The sequence below is a fragment of the Saimiri boliviensis genome, chromosome 20, assembly GCF_048565385.1.
Source record: "Saimiri boliviensis isolate mSaiBol1 chromosome 20, mSaiBol1.pri, whole genome shotgun sequence".
Taxonomy (NCBI): Eukaryota; Metazoa; Chordata; class Mammalia; order Primates; family Cebidae; genus Saimiri; species Saimiri boliviensis.
The window spans coordinates 4625304-4648583 of NC_133468.1; the positions used below are offsets into that span (position 1 = coordinate 4625304).

The window sequence follows — 23280 nt, forward strand, 5'->3', positions numbered from 1 at the left end:
GATGTGCTCACAACACTGTCCAGCACCCCAGGGCCCATGGGGCCTCACAGCTTGGAAGGAGGAAGGAGGAAGGAGGCTGAGGAGGGGGTGCTGGCAGGGATTCATGAGGCGACCCTGGGCAGGGCTCCACACCTCTGTGTACCTGGCAGGTGAGCCAGCGTGCCTGGGAGAGCCCAGCGGCGCTCCTTGTTCTGGCCTCACCTGCCGGGACTTGCTGCACCCCAGCCTGCCCCCCACCAAACCACTTCCCCCTGGCACAAGTGAAAGCCCAGAGGCCCTGCTGAGACAGCCTGTCTCCGCCCCTACCAGAGCCCAGGCAACCTGCCTATCCTTGTGGGGCAGCTCAGGGCAGCATGGAGGGGTTCTGCTGCTGTGGTGGCCCCGGACAGGAGGACTTCCCGAGGAGGGGACTTGGATGTTGTGCTGGCCGGGGGTAGGGGCCGAGACCAGGCTATGGCCAGGAGCCCCCACAGGTCCCTTGAAAAAGGGCCCCAGGACCATCAGAAAACACAGGGTGCCGGCTGATGCCAGCAGGGCCGCCCATCGGTCCCCACCTTCAGGTGGGGAAGTTTACTCAGAGGAGTAAGGATGGGGCCCTCGAGCCGGGGTCCAGCACCTGTGGGCATTGGCTCCAGACACAGAAGAGTAGTTTCTGCTGGAACAGCACCACACACTCCTCCCAAAGCCCCAAATCCTTACAGCATGGAGGCTAACCTAAGCGAGGCCCAGCCACAGCAGCACCACGTGACAGCCGGCTGTCCCAGGAGAGCAGAGGTGGGCACGGAGGGGCCCCAGAAAGCTCCAGTGATGAACAGTCACCAAAAGTCTGCTCTGGGTGGGCCGGGCTCGCCGGCCAGGTGATCACACTGGAGAGGCATGAGCGTCGGGAGTTCAACCCAGTTTGCCCAATAATTTCTGTACTCAAGGTATTAGGAAGAGAGGACAGCAGAGAAAGAGGGGGTGTCAAAGAGGGGGCATCACAGAGAGGGGGGCATCAGAGGGGGGCATCAGCGAGAGAGAGTGGGCATCAGAGAGAGGGGGCATCACAGAGTGGGGCATCGGAGCTAGAGTGGGCATCAGAGAGAGAGGGGCATCTGAGGGGGGCATCAGAGAGAGAGAGGGCATCAGAGAGAGGGGGGCATCAAAGAGAGAGTGGGGCATCAGAGAGAGAGTGGGGCATCAAAGAGAAAGGGGTCATCAGAGAGAGAGGGGTCATCAGAGAGAGATAGGGGGTCATCAGAGAGAGAGGAGTCATCAGAGAGGGGGGCATCAAAGAGAGAGGGGGTCATCAGAGAGAGAGGGGTCATCAGAGAGAGAAAGGGAGTTATCAGAGAGAGAGAGGGGGCATCAGAGAGAGGGGGCATCAGAGAGAGAGAGGGGGCATCATAGAGAGAGGGTATTAGAGAGAGAGGTCATCAGAGAGGGGGTCATCAGAGAGAGAGGGGTCATCAAAGAGAAAGAGGGGGCATCAGAGAGAGAGGGGGCATCAGAGATGGGCATCAGAGAGGGGGCATCAGAGAGAGAGGGCATCAGAGAGAGAGGGGGCATCAGAGAGAGGGGGCATCAGAGAGATGAGAGGGCATCAGAGAGAGAGGGCATCAGAGAGATGAGAGGGCATCAGAGAGAGGGGGCATCAGAGAGAGAGGGGGCATCAGAGAGAGAGGGCATCAGAGAGAGAGGGGGCATCAGATAGAGAGGGGGCATCAGAGAGATGAGAGGGCATCAGAGTGGGCGTCTGCCACCTGGACAGCCCTTCGTAGGGGTCTGTGGAAGCACTAAGTGCGGGCTGGGTGGAGGCACCGTGAGCTTCTAGGCTCCCTCGGCAGGAGCACCCGGGGCTGAGCACTCTGCTCTGAGGCCCTGAGGTCCTTCCATAGGCCCCAGATTCAGTATCTGGCCCCTTCCCCAGAGCCACAAAGTGCCTGTTTACCTTCCAGCTCTTCCTGCATTCCGTGGGAGGGGTAAGGTGTGCATGTTTGTTTTGGCCTAAAAGATGCCCTGCAAACATCGCCCAGGACAGCTATCATCTGCAGACAGTGCCAAGTGTTTTCTCAGTGTCACGGCCGACCTGCGCCAGCAGGGGCTGTGGGCAGGAGTGGCAGGGAAGGCCCAGGCTGATGTAAGGGCACTGCCCCCCTGCCCCTGTCCCATGCCAGGCGGACTCTGACACCCACCCTGGAAGCCTCACCTGGCCTAGCCTACAAGGGGCAGGGCAGCACTTGGAGGGCATGGCAGGCCCCTGGTCCCCCCAGGCCCCAACTCCAGGAACCTTGGCATGTTAAGCTCAGCAGAGACAGTCTTGGCAGCCTGACCGGGGCATCACTGTGAGATGAGGGGACTGTCCTGGATTATCCAACTGAGGCCTAAATGCAACAACACACACACATGCACACATGCACAGCTGCACCTACACTCACTGCCACACTCTCTCCCTCACACAGACTCACTCAGACTCACATGATTCACACACACACAGCTGCACACATTCAAACCTCAAGCACACCCACAAACTCACCCCCACACCCACTCTCCTTCACACACACACTCTCATGCTCATTCACTGTCCCTCACACACACTCAACTCTGCTTCACACACACTTGCACACACATTCAAAATACACACACACACACACACACACACACACGCACACAGAAGAGGAGGCCATGTGACCAGAGAGACAGAGAGTGGAGTGTTACAGCCACCAGCCAAGGGGCCCTGGCAGCCCCCATAAGCAGGGAGAAGCCAGGAGTGGACGAACCCCTCCAGCCTCTGGAGGAAGAGCAGCCCCGCCGAGGCCCCACCTTCACCCCTGTGATGCTGCACTTCTGGGCTCCAGAACTGTGAGCAGAATAAATGTGTCGTTTTCAGCCACCAGGTATGCGGTGACTTGTCACAGCAGCCTCGGGACATGAATACAGAGGCAGCTGCTGACCCAGCTGTGCAGGTCCGGGCGCAGGCCAGACCCTCGGCCTCCCTGATTCCCAGCTATTGCAGAGGCTTTGCCTCCAGAGCCAGTGTGGAGTGAGGGGCTGGGCCAGCCTGGGGCGAGTCCTGGTTTGACTTGACCGTGGCAGCTCGGGAGAGGAGAGCGCATCCTTTGGCCCTGTCAGTGGTGAAACCGGGACACCATGACACACTTCTCTGGGGAACTGGGGGGATGTAGTTTTGGAATCTGAAATCTTGGGGTACATGGAATTGAGGGTCTGTCGCCACCCTGCAGGCTTGTGGGAAATGGGAACAGATTCACCCAAAGCATCATGAACCAGAGGAAGGTGGAGGGAGGTTATTTTAAAGACAAAGAATCCCTGGAGGTGGGTGCAAGGGACCACGGGAGTGGCCAGGATTCCAAGTGCTGCTGGGGACCCACAGGTCACCACCTCCCCTTCCTCCTGTCTTCTGCATCATCTGGTCTTTCCACGAAGTGTTCTCTGGTCCCCAGGCTGCATGGGGGAAGGTGGCCCCAAAGTCAGCTCCCAAGATGTGCCCACTGTGATTGCTTAGGCCAAGGCTGCCAGATCCTGCTCAGGAGAAGAACAAGCATCATGAGGATGTGGAGACACTGGGGCCCTTGTGCCTCGCTGCTGAGAAGACAGGGTGGTCCCGCCGCTGTGAGAGAGACAGCAGATCCTCACCAAATGACACGTGCAAGTACCACAGGCTACAGCAGTTCCACCTCAGGAGCCACCAAAAGGAGCCAGCGGCAGGGTCTCAAAGAGGCGTCTGTACACCTGCCTTCATACACACGTGACTCACAGCAGTTAAAACATCAAGTGCCCATGTGTCCATCCACAGGTGAAATGAATGGGTGAAGAAAACATGGCATAGCCATGCAAAGGAGTAGTATCCTACCCTAAAAAGGAAGGATACTCTGCAGGCGTGAATGAACCTTGAGGATATCACACTAAGTGAAATAAGCCAGACACAAAAGACAAATACTGCATGACTCCACTCAGATGAGGTGCTGGGAGTAGGGAGCTTCAGACACAGTAAGGAGAATGGCGGTGCCAGGGGCTGGGGGAGGGGAGGAGGGAGTTGCTTAATGGGCTCAGCATTTCACTTTCTTTGTTTGTTTGAGATGGAGTCTTGCTCTTGTTGCCCAAGCTGGAGTGCAGTGGCACGATCTTGGCTCACTGCAACCTCTGCCTCCTGGGTTCAAGCGATTCTCCTGCCTCAGCCTCCTGAGTAGCTGGGATTACAGGCACACACCACCATGCCCAGCTAATTTTTTGTGTTTTTAGTAGAGATGGGGGAGTTTTACCATGTTGGTCAGGCTGGTCTTGAACTCCTGACCTCCTGATCCACGTTTCTCAGCCTCCCAAAGTGCTGGGATTACGGGCATGAGCCACCGTGCCATGCCCGGATGAGTTTCAGTTTTATAAGAGGAAAAGAGTTCTGGAAATGGTCTGTGATGATGTTTGCACGTTATGAATATACTTAATGCCAATGGACTGTACCCTTAAAACGGTGAAGATGGACCAAGCATTAGTGGCTCACACCTGTAATCCCAGCATCTTGGGAGTCTGGAGCGGGAGGATTGCTTGAGGCCAGGATTTTGAGACCAGCTTGGCCAACACAGGGAGACCCCATCTCTACAAAAAATAAAAATAAATCAAGCCAGGCATTGCGGCTCACACCGATAATCTCAGCACTTTGGTAGGCTGAGGCAAGAGGGTCGCTGGAGGCTAGGAGTTCAAGACCAGCCTGAGCAACAGAATGAGACTTTGTCTCTACAAAAAATTAACAAAATGAGCTGGACGTAATGGCGCACACCTGTAGCCCCAGCTGCTTGGGAGGCTGAGGTGGGAGAATTGCTTGAGCCCAGGAGGTAAGGGCTTCAGTGAACCAAGATGTCACAGCGCTTCAGCCTGGGCAACAGAGTGAGACAGTTTGTTGAAAAAACAAACAAACACAATCAAAATTCGCTAAGCATGGTGACTCACACCCCCAGTCCCAGCTACTCGGGAGTCTGAGGTGGGAGGATCGCTTGAGCTCAGGAGTTCAAGACCAGCCTGGGTAGCAGAGCAAGGCAGTGTCTTTACTCGACCAAAAAATTAATTAATTTTAAAATGTTTTTAAAAAGAAAATGTATTTCCTATTAAAACTACTTCCATGATGACCAGCAAAACATAACACAACCAAACTCCAGATTTATCATGCAAAAATCTCCCAAAGCAAATAGTCAAGGGAAAGTGTAAGTGAACAGAAACAATGTGAATGCGTGCACCTGGTCATGACAGTTAGCAAGCCACAACTGTCTGCAGGTCGGGAGGAGGCCGCAGTAGCCGCGGGCGGCTAAGACGTGCCATCAGCCATGGCAAAGGAATTCCAGGACACTGCCTGAAGACTCAGGTCCCCCCACCCAGGAGCCTGCTTACTGCGGATGACAGCTATACTTTACAAAAGAAAAAGGGAGGCTTTGCCAACCAATGCTGAGGTCAGCCATGAACCGAGAAGTAAGTCACTCAATGCTAGATGCTTGGGGTCAAGAAATAGAGGAAAGAGAAGGACTCAAAGCAAATTAATTTATGTATCATTTGCAAAAGTTTTCAAAATACATTTTGCTCTTCATCTGCTGGGCTTCTGCAGGTGACAGAGGAGTGAAGATATTGAGAGAAACTCTGGAACAAACCAGGCCCATCCCCTGGCGTAGAGGCTCATTTCAAAGACAGAACAACGTCCCAATTCTGTAGGTTTGCATTATGGCTGCCTGTGGCCCAGCCAGGGAGGCGGCCATGAGGGGACCTCGTGGTCTCTGCGGCCTCCCCGGGCTCAGGAGGCGCCATGAGGACCCACATTGCCTGACATTGCCACGGTGCGGGATCCGAGGCAGGGACCACGGACCTGCGGCCGCCTCCGACGCAGGACCTGGACCGATCCAGCCTCTGCTCCCGCGCGAGGGAGCCTCCTCCACACGTGGGCGCAGCCCTGCAGTGAGGCCCGTGCAGAGACGAAGGCCAGCCCTGCCTGCTCTGAGAAGGCCCAGCCCTGGGCCCGAGCCCCCGCCAAGAGGAAGTTCTTGAGTCCCGGGCGGGGAAGGGGGCACCGGCTTCCCAGGGCCCGCCGGCCGCAGCAGGAAGTTGGCCAGGGCTTGGCGGGCAGCGAGGCAGGCAGGGCTTCTCTGGAGCGTGGGCGCGGCCGGCCAGGGAGGGGCGAGGAGCGGGTATATGAAGCCCCGTGGTCGGGCTCCGGCAGACGCAGGCCCCCAGCGCGCCCCAGCCCCTGCGCCATGAAGCTCGCCGCCGCCCTCCTGGGGCTCTGCGTCGCCCTGTCCTGCAGCTCCGGTGAGTGCCCTGGGCTCCAGACCTGCAAGGTGGAACTCGGTGCCCGCTGCGCCCCGGCCCCCGCCCGCGCAGGTCCTGGACTCCAGGGTCCTCTCAGCCTCGCCCGGGCGCTCTGAGGGCTCCCCCCCACCCACCCCGCTGCCCTCCCCAGGGGCTGGCGCCTGCACTTCCCGCACCTGCAGCCCTCGGCCTCCCAACTCTCAGGGCTCTTTCCAGCCTCGGGCCAGGACAGGGGTCACCCCTGGCCTGGGGACAGCCGTCTGGCCCCCGACTAGCGACAGTTCCTTTATCCTGCAAGGCGCAGCGCGAGTGTCCTCTCCTCTGGGGGCCTGCCCTGGAGACTGCACAGAGTTCACCTGTCCTTCTGCCACTTCCAGGCCACCCCGGTGTCCCTGCAGCGTATCCTCGCCGGGCCGCCTTTCCAGACCCTCCTGTGTCCCCGGGACTCGCACCCGGAAGGCCTCAGCGCAGGAGGGAGAGGGCGGTCAGGGAGCCGGGCAGGGCGTGAGGGTTCCTTGGCACCTCCCGCGAGGGGCGTCCTGGTCGGCCTCCTTGGGGACCCCTGCGCACAGGCGGTGACCGCTCCCGGTTCGCTTGCAGCTGCCGCGTTCTTTATGGACTCGGCCAAGCAGGTGGCCCAGCCCGTCGCTGCGCTGGAGTCGGCGGCGGAGTCGGCGGCAGAGGCCGCGGCCGGGACCCTGGCCAACCCCCTCGGCACCCTCAACCCGCTGAAGCTCCTGCTGACCGCCGTGGGCGTCCCCGTGAACCACCTCATAGAGGGCTCCCAGAAGTGTGTGGCTGAGCTGGGCCCCGAGGCCATGGAGGCCGTGAGCGCCCTGAAGGCCCTGCTGGTAACGCGGGTACCCCCGGGTGCCCTCCCTGTGCGGGCGTCCCTTTCCCGCCAGCCTCAAAATTGCACCAGAGGTGTCCCGGGCCTACATCAGGGCTGTTTCCCCGACCTGCTCCCCCAAGCCCTGTCCCTGGGAGAAGTCTGGGTCTCCCGGTGGGAAACGGGTGAGGCGCATCCGAGCTGCAGGGGCGGGGAAGGCGGAGGTGGCCGGCGCGGGTGCGCGTCTCCGGAGGCGCGAGCGGAACGGCCGGCGCCCACTCCGGACAGAACCCGCCGCTGCCGCGCCCTCGCCCGAGTTCTTGGTGGCAGGGCTGGGGGCACTCAAGCGCGACTTCTGCTTTCCAGGGGGCCCTGTCAATGTTTGGCTGAGCCGAGACTGGAGTAGCCTCACCTGAGAATAAGACGCTGCCCACCCTCCAGGGCTGAAAACCCCACCGCGGGGCGGACAGTCCATCCCCTTCCCCTGCATCTCTCAATAAACGTGGTTCAGAGCAATTTGAGCCTGATATTTTCTCACCCAAATGCTGATCCCTGTGGGGGGCCCAGAGTACCAAGTCCCAGATTTTGTGAGGGCTGTGTGAGAGGGAGGGAGGGTACAAGGGTCTGCAGGTGGCATAGAGCCAGCAGTGAAAGGCGACAGAAAAGGGGCCAGTATCAGAGGCAAATCGGATTTGGAAACAAAGCTGGCAGGTCTTTCTTCCTGTTGTGCTCTGTAATTGTTTATGAAGCATGAAAAGTATCTACTCCTTAAAGACTGGTGACAATCCAAACGCACCAAAGACCTTTGTTGCTAAAATTTAAAAGTTTTTATTTTTTCTCTCTTTACTTGTAGATTTCTTCCTCGGAATGGGGAAGGACTGAGGGCTGCAGGAAATCCACTGATGGGCTTGTTTTCCCTGTGCTCTCTTCTGGTTTCATTCAAATAATCTAGTGACTTTGATTCCATCTACTCTACCCGAGAGACCACCATTTCTGGACTGATTCTAGTGTTGGTGGGAAGGTGCCCAGACATTGATGTCCATTTCAGAGGAGGCCTCCCAGGAAACTTCCTTGCTGGGATAAATAACTCTACTCCAGGTGGCTTGAGCAGGGCTTCCCCCCATTGTGACTATCCACACAGGATTTTAAAAATTTTTTGGCTGGGCGCAGTGGCACACGCCTGTAATTTCAGCACTTTGGGAAGCCGAGGCAGGTGGATCACTTGAGTCCAGGAGTTTGAAACCAGCCTGGGCAACACAAGGAAACACCATCTCTATAAAAATACAAAAATTGCCGGGCGCGGTGGCTCAAGCCTGTAATCCCAGCACTTTGGGAGGCCAAGGCGGGTGGATCACGAGGTCAAGAGATCGAGACCATCCCGGTCAACATGGTGAAACCCCATCTCTACTAAAAATACAAAAAATTAGCTGGGCGTGGTGACGCGTGCCTGTAATCCCAGCTACTCGGGAGGCTGAGGCAGGAGAATTGCCTGAACCCAGGAGGCAGAGGTTGCAGTGAGCCGAGATCACGCCATTGCACTCCAGCCTGGGTAACAAGAGCAAAACTCCGTCTCAAAAAAAAAAAAAAAAAAATTAGCCAGGCATGATGGTGTGTGCCTGTAATCCCAGCTACTGGGGAGGCTGAGGTGGGAGGGTCACTTGAACAAGAGGGTCGAGGCTGCAGTGAGTCATGACTGTACCACAGCACTCCAGCCTGGTGAGGAGAGAGATACCCCATCTCAAAATACATAAATAATAAAATAAAAATTTTAGCCATTTTGATGAGTTCACTGTCAACCCACAAGGAAGAAGCCACCTGGGTCTAGATCCCATTAAATCTTATCATCAACACGTTGACCCCAAGGTCAGAAGGGTTGTGAATCTTCATGGGGAGGGGAAGGCTTTGGTCTGGACAGTAGTGAGCCAAGAGTGAGAACCATAAGGTCGTGGGGACACAGACCCCAACATGAGCCCAGGCTTACCTCCCCCAGTGCTACACATCCAGGCTTTCTGCAGGCTGTCTGCTAACAATTCCTTAACTAACTAGATTAAAACATCCAGGTAAATCATTATGGGAGCACGGTAGGACAGCAGGAACTGTAGACCTGTTGGAACTGACGGTGGGTGGGCTGAGGTGCCAGACCAAGGACTCTACCCCGAGAGGGCCCCGCTACCCTCCAGCCCTGCAATCTCCCCAGGAAAGCGATGGCGGAAAGCAAAGTGCTTGGTAGAAAAGGGGGACTGTGAACACCAGTTAAGTTCCAAGACAGCTGCAATGGGTAGCTTCCTTCCTCCTGTAGATTCCTGGAAGACAGATCAACATAATCCTGCAGGTGCTGAAAATACTGTTCTGCAGTGACCAGGTATAGGCAGACCTGCCCCCAAAGACCAAGGGAGCTAAGGGGCCGAAGAAAAGTCGGACAGATCCAGTTTTTCACAAAGAAACACTGAATAGGGACTCAGAAACAGCAGCCATGTCTCGGGTGGCCTCGAAGCGGTGCGTCCCCACACCATTAACTCCCAGACCCAGGGTTTGCAGCATATCAGAGGGAAAAGGTACACATGCTTCAACTTTTTTTTGTTGTTTGTTTGTTTGTTTTGTTTTGTTTTTGTTTTTTTTTTGTTTTTTTTTGAGACGGAGTTTGCTCTTGTTACCCAGGCTGGAGTGCAGTGGCGCGATCTCGGCTCACCGCAACCTCTGCCTCCTGGGTTCAGGCAATTCTGCCTCAGCCTCCTGAGTAGCTGGGATTACAGGCACGTGCCACCACGCCCAGCTAATTTTTTGTATTTTTAGTAGAGACGGGGGTTCACCATGTTGACCAGGATGGTCTCAATCTCTTGACCTCGGCCTCCCAAAGTGCTGGGATTACAGAGGTACACATGCTTCAACAGGGATGTATAAGACAACTGAAGTTGACCTCTCAGGGCAAGGCAAGAATGTTATGCCCAAAGTGCTGGGACTACAGTTATGACCCATGGTGCCCAACCCAAGAATAAAATGTTTTAAAATGGTTACTATTTTAAAAATACGTTATATTGCCAGAAAGGACCAAATACAAATTCTTTAAAGCAACCTCTAAAAACTGAAATTAGGAGAAGAAGTAAACTTCCGTTGGTTTCTAACAGTGGCATAACCACCAAGGAACTATTCGAAGTAAAGTAAAAACGCAGTAACTTAATTTTGCACCCTGGGGTGGGTCCACCGCAAGGACAAGTGAAACTGAAAACAATTGAAAACTTCTCTCATTGGTGGTTTTGCTATACTGAGGCTGCTCTGTGCATATTCTGTGATAAGTCAGATGTGTAATTATGTTAGTGTCACTAAAGTCAGATTTCGACCAAGTTAAAAGAAGATGCTGATGACCAGGCACAGTGGCTCACGCCTGTAATCCCAGCACTTTGGGAGGCCAAGGTGGGCAGATCACCTGAGGTCAGGAGTTTGAGACCAGCCTGACCAACATGGGGAAACCCCATCTCTACAAAAATACAAAACTAGCCGAGCATGGTGGCGCACCCCTGTGATCCCAGCTACTCAGGAGGCTGAGGCAGGAGAATCGCTTGATCCTGGGAGGTGGAGGGTGCGGTGAGCCGAGATCACGCCATTGCACTCTAGCCTGGGCAATAAGAGTGAAACTCCATCTTAAAAAAAAAAAAAAAGCTGATGATCTAAGATTAAGTAAAACCTTAGAGTTGCTCAAGATCACACCTGGAAGTACAATTGTAAATACTGGATTTATTTTTTTAGAGATGGAGTCTCACTCTGTCACCCAGGCTGGAGTATAGAGACACGATACGATCACAGTTCACTGCAGCCTTGAACGCCTGGGCTCAGGCGATCTTCTCACCTCAGCCTCCCAAGAAGCTGGTATTAAAGGTGTGAGCCACTATACCCAGCTTTTTCTTTTTTTAAAATTTATGACTGGCACGGTGGCTCATGCCTGTAATCCCAACACTTTGGGAAGTCAAGACAGGGGGATCCCTTGAGCCCAGGAGTTCAAGACCACACTGGGCAACAAGGTAAAACTTAGTCTCTACAGAAAAATTTAAAGATTAGCTCGGTGTGGTGGCACACACCTGTAGTCCCAGATACTTGGGAAGCTTAGGTGGGTTGCTTGCCCAGAGGGCGGAGGCTGCAGTGAGCTGTGATTGCGCCACTGCACACTAGCCTGGGTGACAGAGAGAGACTCCTTCTGTGGGTGGCAAAGCAAGACCCTGTCTCAAAAAAACCAAACAATCCAAAACCCAGCATTAACAGGAGTCTGGAAGAAGTTGATTCCAAACTAATGGATAACGGAGGGGATCAAGGCTTCCGGAAGCAACTGCAGATGTGGTAGAAATAACAAGAGAACTTAAATTAGAAGTGAAGCCTGCCTGAAGACGTGATTCGATTGCTGCAACCTCATGATAAAACTTCAACAGATGAGGAGTTACTTCTTACGTTGAGTAAAGAAAGTGGTTTATTGAGATGGAATCTACTCCTGGTGAAGAGGCTGTGAACCTCACTGAAATGACCACGTAGGATGTAGTTTTAGAAGAGTATATAAACTTAGTTGATAAAGCAGAAGGATTTTGAGGGGATTGACTCCAATTTTGAAAGAAGTTCTACTGTGGGTAAAATTCTATCAAACAGCATCGCATGCAACATACAGAGAAATCTTTTGCGAAAGGAAGAGTCAGTCAATGCTGCAAACTTCATTGTCTTAAGAAATTGCCACAGCCACCCCAACTCTCTGCAACCACCACCCCGATCAGTCAGCAGCCATCAACACTGAGATAAGATCCTCCAGCAAAAAGATTATGACTCACTGAAGGCTCAGATGATCATCAGCATTTTTAAGCAATAAAGTGTCTTAAAATTAAGGCATCTTCCTTAAGACATAATGCTATTGCATACTTAATAGACTACAGTGTCATGTAAACATAACTTGTACATGCACTGAGAAACCAAAAAATTCACAGCTTGCTTTACTGCAGTGGTCTGAAACAAAGCCCACAATATCTCCAAGGTATGCCTGAATTCAGCTGTCCCAGCACTATTCATTGAAGATGCTATACTTTCCCCTATTGAGATGTCTTGGCACATTTGTCACAAATCAATTGGCCAGAAACGGAAGGGTTTATTTCTTGGGCTCTCAATTCAATTCTATTGACCAATATACTGTCTTATGCTAGAACCACAGTCTTGATTACTGTAGCTTCATAATAAATTTTAAAATCATTTAAGTCCTCCAACTTTGACCCTTTTCAAGACTGTTTGGCTATTTTGGGGGCTCCTTGGATTTCCATATGATTTTAAAGATTAGATTGTCAATTTCTGCAACAAACAAACAGTCAGCTGGGATTCTGATAGAGACTGCATCGAATCTGCAGATCAATGTGGGGAGTATTGCCATCTTAATATTATTCTTCAACCCAAGAACATGAATTCCTTGCTTTCTTGGGGGAAAGCCTTTCATCATTAAGTATGATATTAACTGTAGGTTCTTTGTAAATGCCCCTTATCAGGTTGAGGAAGTTCTCATTTTTTTGTTTTTGAATGCAGAGTTAAGTTTTGTCAAATGACCGTATGCTTTTGTTCTTTATTCTACTAATACAATGCATTATGTTAATTGGATAAATCCTACTTGGTCAAGGTACAAAATCCTTTTTTATATACTGCTGAATCCTATTTTGCTAGTTTACTTTTGAGGATTTTTGGATCTGTATTTAAAAGTGATTAGTATGTAGTTTTTAGGGTTTTTTTTTTTTGAGATATCTTTGTCTAGTTTTGATATGAGAGAATAGAATGAGTTTAAAAAGTGTTCCCTCTTCTACTTTTTGAATTTTGTGAGGAGGAATTGGTATCAGCTTAAATACTTGGTAGGATTCTCCAGTGAAGCCATCCGGGCTTAAGCTTTTCACTTTGTAGTTCTTTTATTACTAATCCAATCTCTTTATTGTTGTATATCTATTCAGATTTTCTCTTTCTTCTTGAGTCAGTTTTGGTAGTACCCATTTCATCTATATTATCTAATTTATTGGCATATGATCGCCCACAGCATTCCATAATAATCCTTTTTATTCTACAAAGGTTGGTAGTAATGTCTTCCCTTCATTCCTAATTTTAGCAATTTAAGGAGTTTTTTATGCTCAGTCTACTTAAAGGCTCATCAATTTTGCTGATCTTTCCAAAGAATCAGTCTTTGATTCTGATCTTCTCTACCATTTTTCTATTCTCTATTTCATAATTTTCTGCTCTAGTTCTAATTACTTCCTTCTTTCTGCTTGCTTTGGGTTTGTTTTATTGTTTTCCAGCGTCTTAAGGTGAAACAGATTTAAGCTTGCTTTTTTTTTTTTTTTTTTTTTTTTTTTTTTTTTTTTTTTTTGAGACAGAGTCTTGCTCTGTCTCAAAAGCTGAGGCTGGAGTGGAGTTGCGTGATGTCAGCTCACTGCAACTTCTGCCTTCTGGGTTCAAGTGATTCTCCTACCTCAGCCTCTCCAGTAGCTAGGATTACAGGCATGTGCCACCACATTAGGCTAAATTTTGTATTTTTAGTAGAGACAGGGTTTCACCATGCTGGCCAGGCCGGCTGGTCTAGAATTCCTGACCTCATGGTCTACCCGCTTCGGCCTCCCAAAGTGCTGGGAGATTACAGGCGTTGAGTCACTGTGCCCAGCCCCAATATTTTTTTTAAACGTGTTTATAACTGTAAATTCCTTCTTTTCTTTTTTGAGACAGTCTTGCTCTGTCACCAGGCACCAGGCTGGAGTGCAGTGGCGGGATCTCAGCTCACTGCAACCTCCACCTCCCCCGGGTTCAAGCAATTCTCCTGCCTCAGCCTCTTGAGTAGCTGGGACTACAGGTGCGCACCACCACACCCAGCTCATTTTTGTATTTTTTATAGAGACGGGATTTCACCATGTTGGTCAGGATGGTCTCGATTTCTTGACCTCATGATCTGCCCGCCTCAGCCAAAGTGCTGGGATTATAGGAATGAGCCACCGCACCTGGCCTGTAAATTCCTTTTAAGTATTGCTTTTCACTGCATCCCATGTTTTGGTATGTTGTATTTTCATTTATTTCAACGTATTTTCAGACTTCCCTAGTTTCACTTCATTGATTGGATAATATACTTTGTATGATCAATTCTTTTGAGCTTATATGGCTTGTTTTATGGCATCACATATGATCTGACCTATTCCATGTACACCTGTGAAAAACGTATATTCTGGTATTGTTTTACATGTCTATTAGGTTCAGTTGGGATTTTTTTTTTTTTGAGACGGAGTCTCACTGTCCCCAGGCTGGAATGCAGTGGCATGATCTCAGCTCACTGTAACCTCCACCTCCCGAGTTCAAGCGATTCTCCTGCCTCAGCCTCCCGAGTAGCTGGGACTACAGGTGCGCACCACCACACTCAGCTAATTTTTTGTATTTTTAGTAGAGACCAGGTTTCACCATGTTGGCCAGGATGGTCCTGATCTCTTGACCTCGTGGTCCACCCACCTTGGCCTCCCAAAGTGCTGGGATTTGGCGTGAGCCACCGTGCCCGGCCCAGTTGGTGTTAGGTTTCCTATTACCTTATTGATTTCTGCCTAGTTGTTCTATTGATAAAGGTACTGAAATTTCCAACTATTACTGCTGAAATTGTCGATATCTCCCTTCCATTCAGTCAGTGTTGCTTCCTGTAGTTTGGGGCTTTGTTGTTTAGTGTTGCTTAACATTATAAGATGCCCTTCTTTTTATCTAGGAACTTTGTTTTTGTTTCCAAGTGTATTTTGTCAGATATTATTAGTAGAGCCCCAATTTATTTTTTATTTTTTGAGACAGAGTCTCACTCTGTCACCCAGGCTGGAGTACAGTGGCACCATCCTGGCTCACCACAACGTCTGCCTCTTGGGTTCGAGTGATTCTCCTGCCTGAGCCTCCCAAGTAGCTGGGATTACAGGTGCACACCACCACGCCCGGCTAATTCTTCTGTATTTTTAGTAGAGACAGGACTTCACCTGTTGGCCGGGCTGGTCTCGAACACCTGACCTCAGGTAATCCTCCCGCCTCAGCCTCCCAAAGTGTTGGGATTACAGGCATGAGCCACCACACCCAGACTAGCCCCAATTTTTATAGTTCCTGTTTGCATGACATGTTCTTCCATCCTGTACTCTCAGCCTAACTGTAACCTTTATAACTGAAGTGCATCTCCTATAAATGGCATATAGCTGAATCTTATTTTCTTCAGTCTCATTGCTTTTGGTTGGATTGTTTCATCCACTCATTTAATGTTACCGACGCCTTGGCTTATGTCTGTTACTTTTTGTTTTCTGACTCATCGTTGTTCCTCCTTTACCACCTTCCTAAAACATAGTGTTGAAAAAATAGATTCACATACCAAAGTTGTACCAAATATACTTGTTTTCTCACAACTCAATCAATCCCCAAAATCATTAAAAAAAATTTTGGATCTAGATCAACAAACCTGGTATTTCGGTTTCAGAGGAATCTATTGGACTTTGTAGCAAAAGTATTTGTTTCTATGTACTCATGAATTCGTGTGTTTACTCTAGAACATGAACATCAAATTCAAAGGAGTAATGCACAATTTGAAAAAATCGCTTGAACCCAGGAGGCGGAGATTGCAGTGAGCTGAGATCGTGCCACTGCACTCCAGCCTGGGTGACAGAGTAAGACTATGTCTCTAAAAAAGGAGGGGGGGATACCCCTTTTCACCTCCCCATGGAAGAAGGTAAGCCCTTTTATAACATAACTGGCCAAATCTATATGCTTGAATCCTATTACAAAGTGTCTTACTTTCTGTTGGACATTTCAGTGATTAATTTCACTTATTTTTATCCATCAAGGGAAATCATTAAATTCAATATGTATTTTTTTTTAACAAAAAAACAGATTTTTTTCTTTGCTGTGGTAAGGCAAACTGCAGCTGTCATTCATCCTGAAATTTGTGATACAGCTAGCTTGTGACAGACCTAGTACAGTAGCTGGAATTAGCCCCGCATTTCCACTCAGTTCTGTATCAGAACTGATTTAAAATTTAATAAGTTGTCTATATTTTTTAAACTAGAAAAATATGAACATACGTCTCACTTTGCTAATTAGGACTTAACATAGGCACAGTGACTCTGTCTGCACAGCATTCAATAAACACATTATAATGTTACTTTGGTTAGTAGTAAAATGCTGTTAGAATGAATTCTTTAATATCATCTGGCAATGTGTTTATGTAGAATACAAACAAGCAATGTAGCAGTTCTCTATCTTACACAATGCAACAATTAAATGTGATCCTATAAAAATCAACTTTTGGCCGGGCACGGTGGCTCAAGCCTGTAATCCCAGCACTTTGGGAGGCCAAGGCGGGTGGATCACAAGGTCAAGAGATCGAGACCATCCTGGTCAACATGGTGAAACCCCGCCTCTACTAAAAATACAAAAAATTAGCTGGGCATGGTGGTGCGTGCCTGTAATTCCAGCTACTCAGGAGGCTGAGTCAGGAGAATTGCCTGAACCCAGGAAGTGGAGGTTGCGGTGAGCCGAGATAGCGCCATTGCACTCCAGCCTGGGTAACAAGAGCGAAACTCCGTCTCAAAAAAAAAAAAAAAAAGAAAATCAACGTTTGCTTAACAAAAAATAAATTTTTACAATACTAGTCAAACAGTCACATTTCAATTGCTCAAAAGCCACACATGGCTAGAAGCCACCATACTGAACAGAGTTGTTGCATGAGGGGAGCTTCACAGAGCTGAGAATCCTTGGATCCCTCCCTTCATTGATAAATATGTTGCTCTATTTACCTATCTTTGAATGCTTGGTCTTACCAGCAATTTCAGAGAGGCAGTCTTTTTACATTTATTTTATTAATACAAAAAGCCAAAGGGAAATAGGCTAAAAGAATTGATATAGCATCAAATGCTACCTTTCATCATTTTCTGGAATTACTAAGCCGTTTAGTAGGGGCACACTGGCTTTCTCTTGCAGACTAAAATCGGAATGAATGATAATGGGGAATGAAGCAAAATCCAGCTTGACAAACAAGATTCTTCGACTAAATACTTCTGTCAGATGGGTAAAGAAAAAATGGGGACCTTGGTGGCAGATACAGATTTCGGGTCAGGGTTTACATAAAACAATGACTGGACAAAACTCATCTGTCTTTTCATCCACACGAGGCAGAAATTGAGGTTACTACTTCCCTTTGCTATACATTCCAAATTCTCTTTCCTTTCTAGGCTTACTGCTCTGCAAGCCCTCCTCAGCTTAGCTGTCAACTGGACCACACCAGAAGCCAGCTAACTAGTCTGACACCAAGTATTCGTCTTACCCTTTTCACGCATCCTGCACAGCCCTGCTACAGCAACCTTTCCAGTGGACAAGTTTCTTGCTCCACACCTATTACATCTTCAGCACCCACTGCACTAGATTTATGGTCAATGAACAACTGGAAGTCAAGGATTATGCCTGCAAATCTCTATTTACAATCTAAGCACAGAGTACGACAATTGTAAATCTCTCAATTTTAAATAAACTTAGGCAACTTACTAGTGGGTAGCTCTATAAGCCCAGCAGCTCAGATTCACTTTGCTGGTAAGCTGGAAGGTATCCAGCAATTAAAGCTCTTGAAGCCTGCCTCAGGTTGTACTGATAGAGCAAGCAAAGTTTCTTCTAACAGGCCCAAACTCATTTAATAGCTTTTGGGTAGAGTGATTTAAAGTTTGTGATTCAAAGAAACAGAAAACTGACATCTCCTTATTTGATTAAAAACATTAAATGTGGGCCGAGCGCGGTGGCTCAAGCCTGTAATCCCAGCACTTTGGGAGGCCGAGGCGGGTGGATCATGAGGTCAAGAGATCGAGACCATCCTGGTCAACATGGTGAAACCCCATCTCTACTAAAAATACAAAAAAATTAGCTGGGCATGGTGGCGTGTGCCTGTAATCCCAGCTACTCAGGAGGCTGAGGCAGGAGAACTGCCTGAACCCAGGAGGCGGAGGTTGCAGTGAGCCGAGATCGTGCCATTGCACTCCAGCCTGGGTAACAAGAGCGAAACTCCGTCTCAAAAAAAAAAAAAAAGAAAAAAAAAAATTATATGTGCTGAAACTGTAAAAACTGGTCTTCAAACTACTTTGCAATCCAGCAGTCCTCCCAACCCCTAGCTACAGACTAGTTCGTTAGACTTATTTATGTAACAATCTATTTAAAATATTATTCAAGGGAAATTTACTTACAAAAATATTTCTCAAATTCTCCTAACACTCTAGTAGAAAACTATCGTCTACAAGTTTCTTCTAATATAAAACCATTCATTATGTTAAAATTATAATTAATACTTGTGAAAACTTATTGTAAAATCAATTTGAATACCCAAATAACAGTCTAAGAAGGGAACTCTTGGTATATATGTTATCTAAAACCTAAAAACTTTATTCTAAATATAGTTCAATTCATGTTTCCTTAGGTACTTGCTCCTTTAAAGAACATTAACTGTATTGGCACATACTTCAGTAACCTTTTTGGGTTTTTTAAGACAGGATCTTGCTCTGTCACCTAGGCTGGACTGCAGTGGTGCAATCTCAGCTCACTCCAACCTTAGCCTCCCAGGCTCAAGTGATCCTCCCATCTCAGCCTCCTGAGTGGCTGGAACGATAGGCATGTGCCACCATGCCCGGCTAATTTTTGTATTTTTTGTAGAGGTGAGGTTTTGCCATATTGCCCAGGCTGGTCTTGAACCCCTAGGCTCAAGTGATCCTCCCACCTCAGCCTCCCAAAGTGCTGGGATTATAGGCATGGGCCACTGCACCCAACCTATTAATTCTTTTATACTTATTGACAGTTATATAAGGAACAAAACTTATTATGAGTTAAAACTACATACCATCATACACTGTGCATAATGACATTTTAATCAAAGATGGACCACATATATGAGAATACGCCATAAGATATAACAGAACTGCCTATTCAGATACACCTTTTTTTTTCTTTTTTTTGAGACAGTCTCACTTCGTAACCAAGGCTGGAATGTAGTGGCACAATCTCCTCACTGATATCTCCACCTACTGGGCTCAAGCAGTTCTCCCACCTCAGCCTTTTAAGTAGCTGGAGGTAGTGTGTCACCATACTCAGCTAATTTTTGTATTTTTTATAGAGACAGGATTTTGCCATGTTGCCCAGTCTGGTCACGAACTCCTGGCCTCAAGTGATCTGCCCACCTCAGTCTCCCAAAATGAGAGATTACAGGCACGAGGCACTGCCCCCAGTCTCAGACATACCATTTTTTTAATACTGTATTTTTACTTATTTCCATTTCCAATGGCACAAATATTTACCATTGTCTTACAACTGCCTACAGTATTCAGTACAGTAACATGCTGTACAGGTTTCTAGCCTAGAAGCAACAGGCTAAGCCACATAGCCTAGATGTGTAACAGGCTACACCACCCATGTTTGTGTAAATACACTCTGATGTTCGAACAATGGCAAAATCACCTAAGGATGCATTTCTCAGAACATATCCCCCTAACGTGCATCACTGTACTAAGAATTAAGTAGAACATGCCTGCTTTAAAAATCAGAGATCAAAGCAAGTATTCATTTAATCTAAACTGTCCAGATTTTAAATGATTTTTCCCGCATCTACAAAAAAATTTACCTTGTAGAACTAGTTTCTGAAAGTAAAGGAACTCATGTTGTTTTCTCAATTGTAAGCTGACATCTGAAGACTCAGGAAGTCAAGCGTTTTTAAAGTTTACATATGCAACAAAATACGTGCAACAAGTAAAACATTTAATGAATTATTATAACCCCAACACAATGTTTGCTACTGTATTTAAAAGCATTTATTTAAAATATGTCAACCTCCTTCCAAAAGACGGAAGACACATGAGCCCATTTCTTATATTATTATGAGGTATATGGTAACAACAATGAAAATCCTAAATGCAAAAGGACCATCAGTTGCCTAAATATAAAATTGAACTTTGGCAAAGATATGAGTGTTATACAGAATAACACAGCCAATAAAGAAATACATTTGTTTACACCATTTCCCCGTATCATGGCCCTGTTCCCCTGCACGCTTCCCTTTGGAAGGGTGAGTTACAACCCTGTCCCAGATGATTCAGAATTTTAAATACGTGGTCTGCTGATTAACATTTATTTTTCCTCAAACCTCAGTACTACAGCTATATAAATTACACTTCTAAAATATTTGAAACAGATATTGAATTTATTGGTTGGCTATGAGTAGGAAAATACATCAGTAAAGAAAAAAGACCCTGTATATAAATATAATACTAGCTAGTTACAATTTGACCAAGAAGGTTCCACTGAAAATAACAGTAAAAGCCCTTGTTACCAGCAGTCCATATGATATATATTCAGTTTCCCATCACCCTTATCAAAGAGCTGCCTGGGCAAATGTGACATTCTTTGAGCTTATAGTGCAGATAATGTGCTGGGTTTTGTTACATGAATGGTAAACAAGAGTTAGTCCAGTGCATTACACAATATAATGTACTGTGAATAAAGACTAGATACTTTCAGACACTACTTCAACATACCAGTTATTAAAATTTATGTAACCCAAAAAAAAAAAAAAAAAAAAAAGCAAAGTGAACATCTTAAAATACTGTTTATGAATGGTGAAGAAATGTCTGCTAAAGGTGTTCTTGGAATTATCTGCAACATTTGTTCATTGTTTTGCCTAGGTTGACTTTTGTCCTTATATATGAGCCCAAAACCTTAGAAGTTACTATGGAAACTAGTTCCATAAATTTAAATTGTACAGAGTGAAACTCTAAAACTTCAATGTTGTTATTGAGAACCTGAATCTCAGAAGAGCTTTGAAATTTTAAACATTTAGAAGTGCATTCCATCCAAATTAATAATGTCCCTAAGTCTGAAAGTGCTAATAACACCAAGTTTTCCTGGTTGTCACTAAATCAAAAGAAAAAAACACACACACATTTTTGGAGATGTTCTTTGCCTATCTTTGGGACTATTAAAGTTGCACTCGACAATTCATTTCTACAACTTTAGCTTAAATTATGCCATAAATTAACTTGACAAACAATATTTAAATTCTCAAGGTATAAATAATCACCACTAATACGGTAAAGCTGTACTTCAAGAGATTTGCAACCAGGACTTGAGTGCCTCCAAACACCTGGTCTTTAAAACAGAAAACGTGCCTCAAACTTTCTGTAAAACGTTTCTAAAATGGATTTATCCAGCAAAAACACTGAAATTACATTATGGCAACACATTAAATATATTTGTTACAGAACTTTTGAAAAAAAATCTACACTGCGAAAACATACTAGTTTTTATTGCATTTTAGAAAGTATAGATTATTGGAAATTATTTAAGACAGAAAATACCTAAAACATGAAACCTTGCTTAACAAAAGCATCATAGTCTATTTTGGTATGACTGTTTATTCCCTATAGACCCCAAATATTTCTTCCTCTTTTGAAGGTTAAATTGTAAATCTACACTCTTGGTTCAATTAATCAGTGTCCAAACTAAGGTGGAGAAGCTGTTCAAACTGATCCACATAATGCAGTATGCCTGGAAGAGGCAAAACAAGTATTTTCAAGACATAACAGGCCATTATATCTTAATATGCTGCCCCAAATTCAAATATATTATAGACAATAACAAATACAGATGAATACATTTTGTGTAAAGCTCAAACCTTTAGCATCTAACAAGTGCACTCTAGTTCCAGCATCTACGAAAAGATTACATCCTCCATTAACAAATACAAAATGAGTAAGTGCTCCTCCCCTCCCCCTTCCATAAAGCTCTCTGGACCTGTGATTACATAATGCAGATCGTAGGAAAGGCTGCTTCCTCAGTCTCATTAGTCCAACCAGCTCCAGCTTACCTTCACTGGAAATTGTCATGATGCATATTACCAACACAGTGTTTAGGAAAAATGAGTAAACATACCTTTTATTCACACTTTACAAAAAAATAAAATAAAATAAAAAATAAAAACGATAACAAAAACCCCATAAAAAGTTATGTACTGGTTCTACATCAATACCAGCTTTCCAATGTACTGATTATAAACTGGACGTGTTTGGTGTCAGCACAACTCAAACAAAAAGCAAAAAACAAAACCAAAACATCACAATGAAATCTTAAAAAAAACAACAAAAACCCTCAAAGGAAAAAACAGGTCCAAGACAAAGATTCAAGATCAAAACCCTTTGGAGAAGAATCATTTATTTAAACAGTATGTAATTTTATTTTCTCTTAAAAACAGAATAAGCACATTTAAGTGCTGAACATTTTTCATAAAATTTTAAGTCATTATCCAAAATGACTCACTCTCTGTATAAAAATTGTTAATAACAGTCAACATTTTTTTTCCTAATGCTCACATGGTGTCCTTTGACTCCCCTGCCTGCAGCTGAAACAAAAGCAGTTTGACCAAGCTCCCTCTGAATTCATTTGACTTTTCACAGAAGAATGAATAAATGAGAACAGACCATGTACACGTTCACTTTGCAAAGTTAAAGCTGGTTTTCATTTCTATTCTACTAATGGCACTACGGGCAAAATCGAGGGTGTGATGTAACTTTTATCTTGGTTGACATACTAAAATGACTTAGTCATTTTAAAAATGATCTGAACAATTGTCTTAGGGACCTGTTTTGAAAACGCATCTAATTTATACTGCTTCATAAATGGAAAATTACTTCTTCTTAAATAAGGAATGATTAAAAAAAAAAGACTAAGGAATACACGGACAACAGAAAGAATTCACATGATAGTAGCATTCTGGGTGACAAGCAGTACGCTGCAGTGACACCGAGAAGCAGTGCTTGGATCTGGTGAGCAAAGATCCAGGGACCCACCCCATAAACACGTTCCAAACTGCGATATTTGATGCTTCACAATGGAAAACAAAGCCACAGCTCATACAAAAGCATTTTCATAAAATTCTCACAAATGTTAAACAGTATTTTAAAAATATAAAAGAGGATGCACAGATTTTCTCTGCATGCACAGGCAGTGCTTGGTGAGAACAAATTTAGGCAGGCACAGTGGAGATAGGACAGGAAGTGTCTCAAAAAGGAGTTAAGCTGTACCTTAGCAGCTGTAGTTTTTTAACTTAAAAAAGTTAAAGATTTAAAAATATCAGAATGTACATATATCAACCATTACAT

At 46.5% G+C, this 23280-nt stretch overlaps 1 protein-coding gene across 1 annotated transcript; it reads left to right on the forward strand.

Moving 5' to 3' along the window:
• Positions 1–6045: 6045 nt before the first annotated feature.
• Positions 6046–7627, forward strand: SCGB3A1 (secretoglobin family 3A member 1). The gene is made up of 3 exons (XM_003943959.4): positions 6046–6282; positions 6883–7133; positions 7478–7627. The coding sequence occupies exons 1-3, from the start codon at positions 6228–6230 to the stop codon at positions 7499–7501; spliced, it is 330 nt and encodes a 109-aa protein (XP_003944008.1). The 5' UTR covers positions 6046–6227; the 3' UTR covers positions 7502–7627.
• The last annotated feature ends 15653 nt before the right edge of the window (positions 7628–23280 follow it).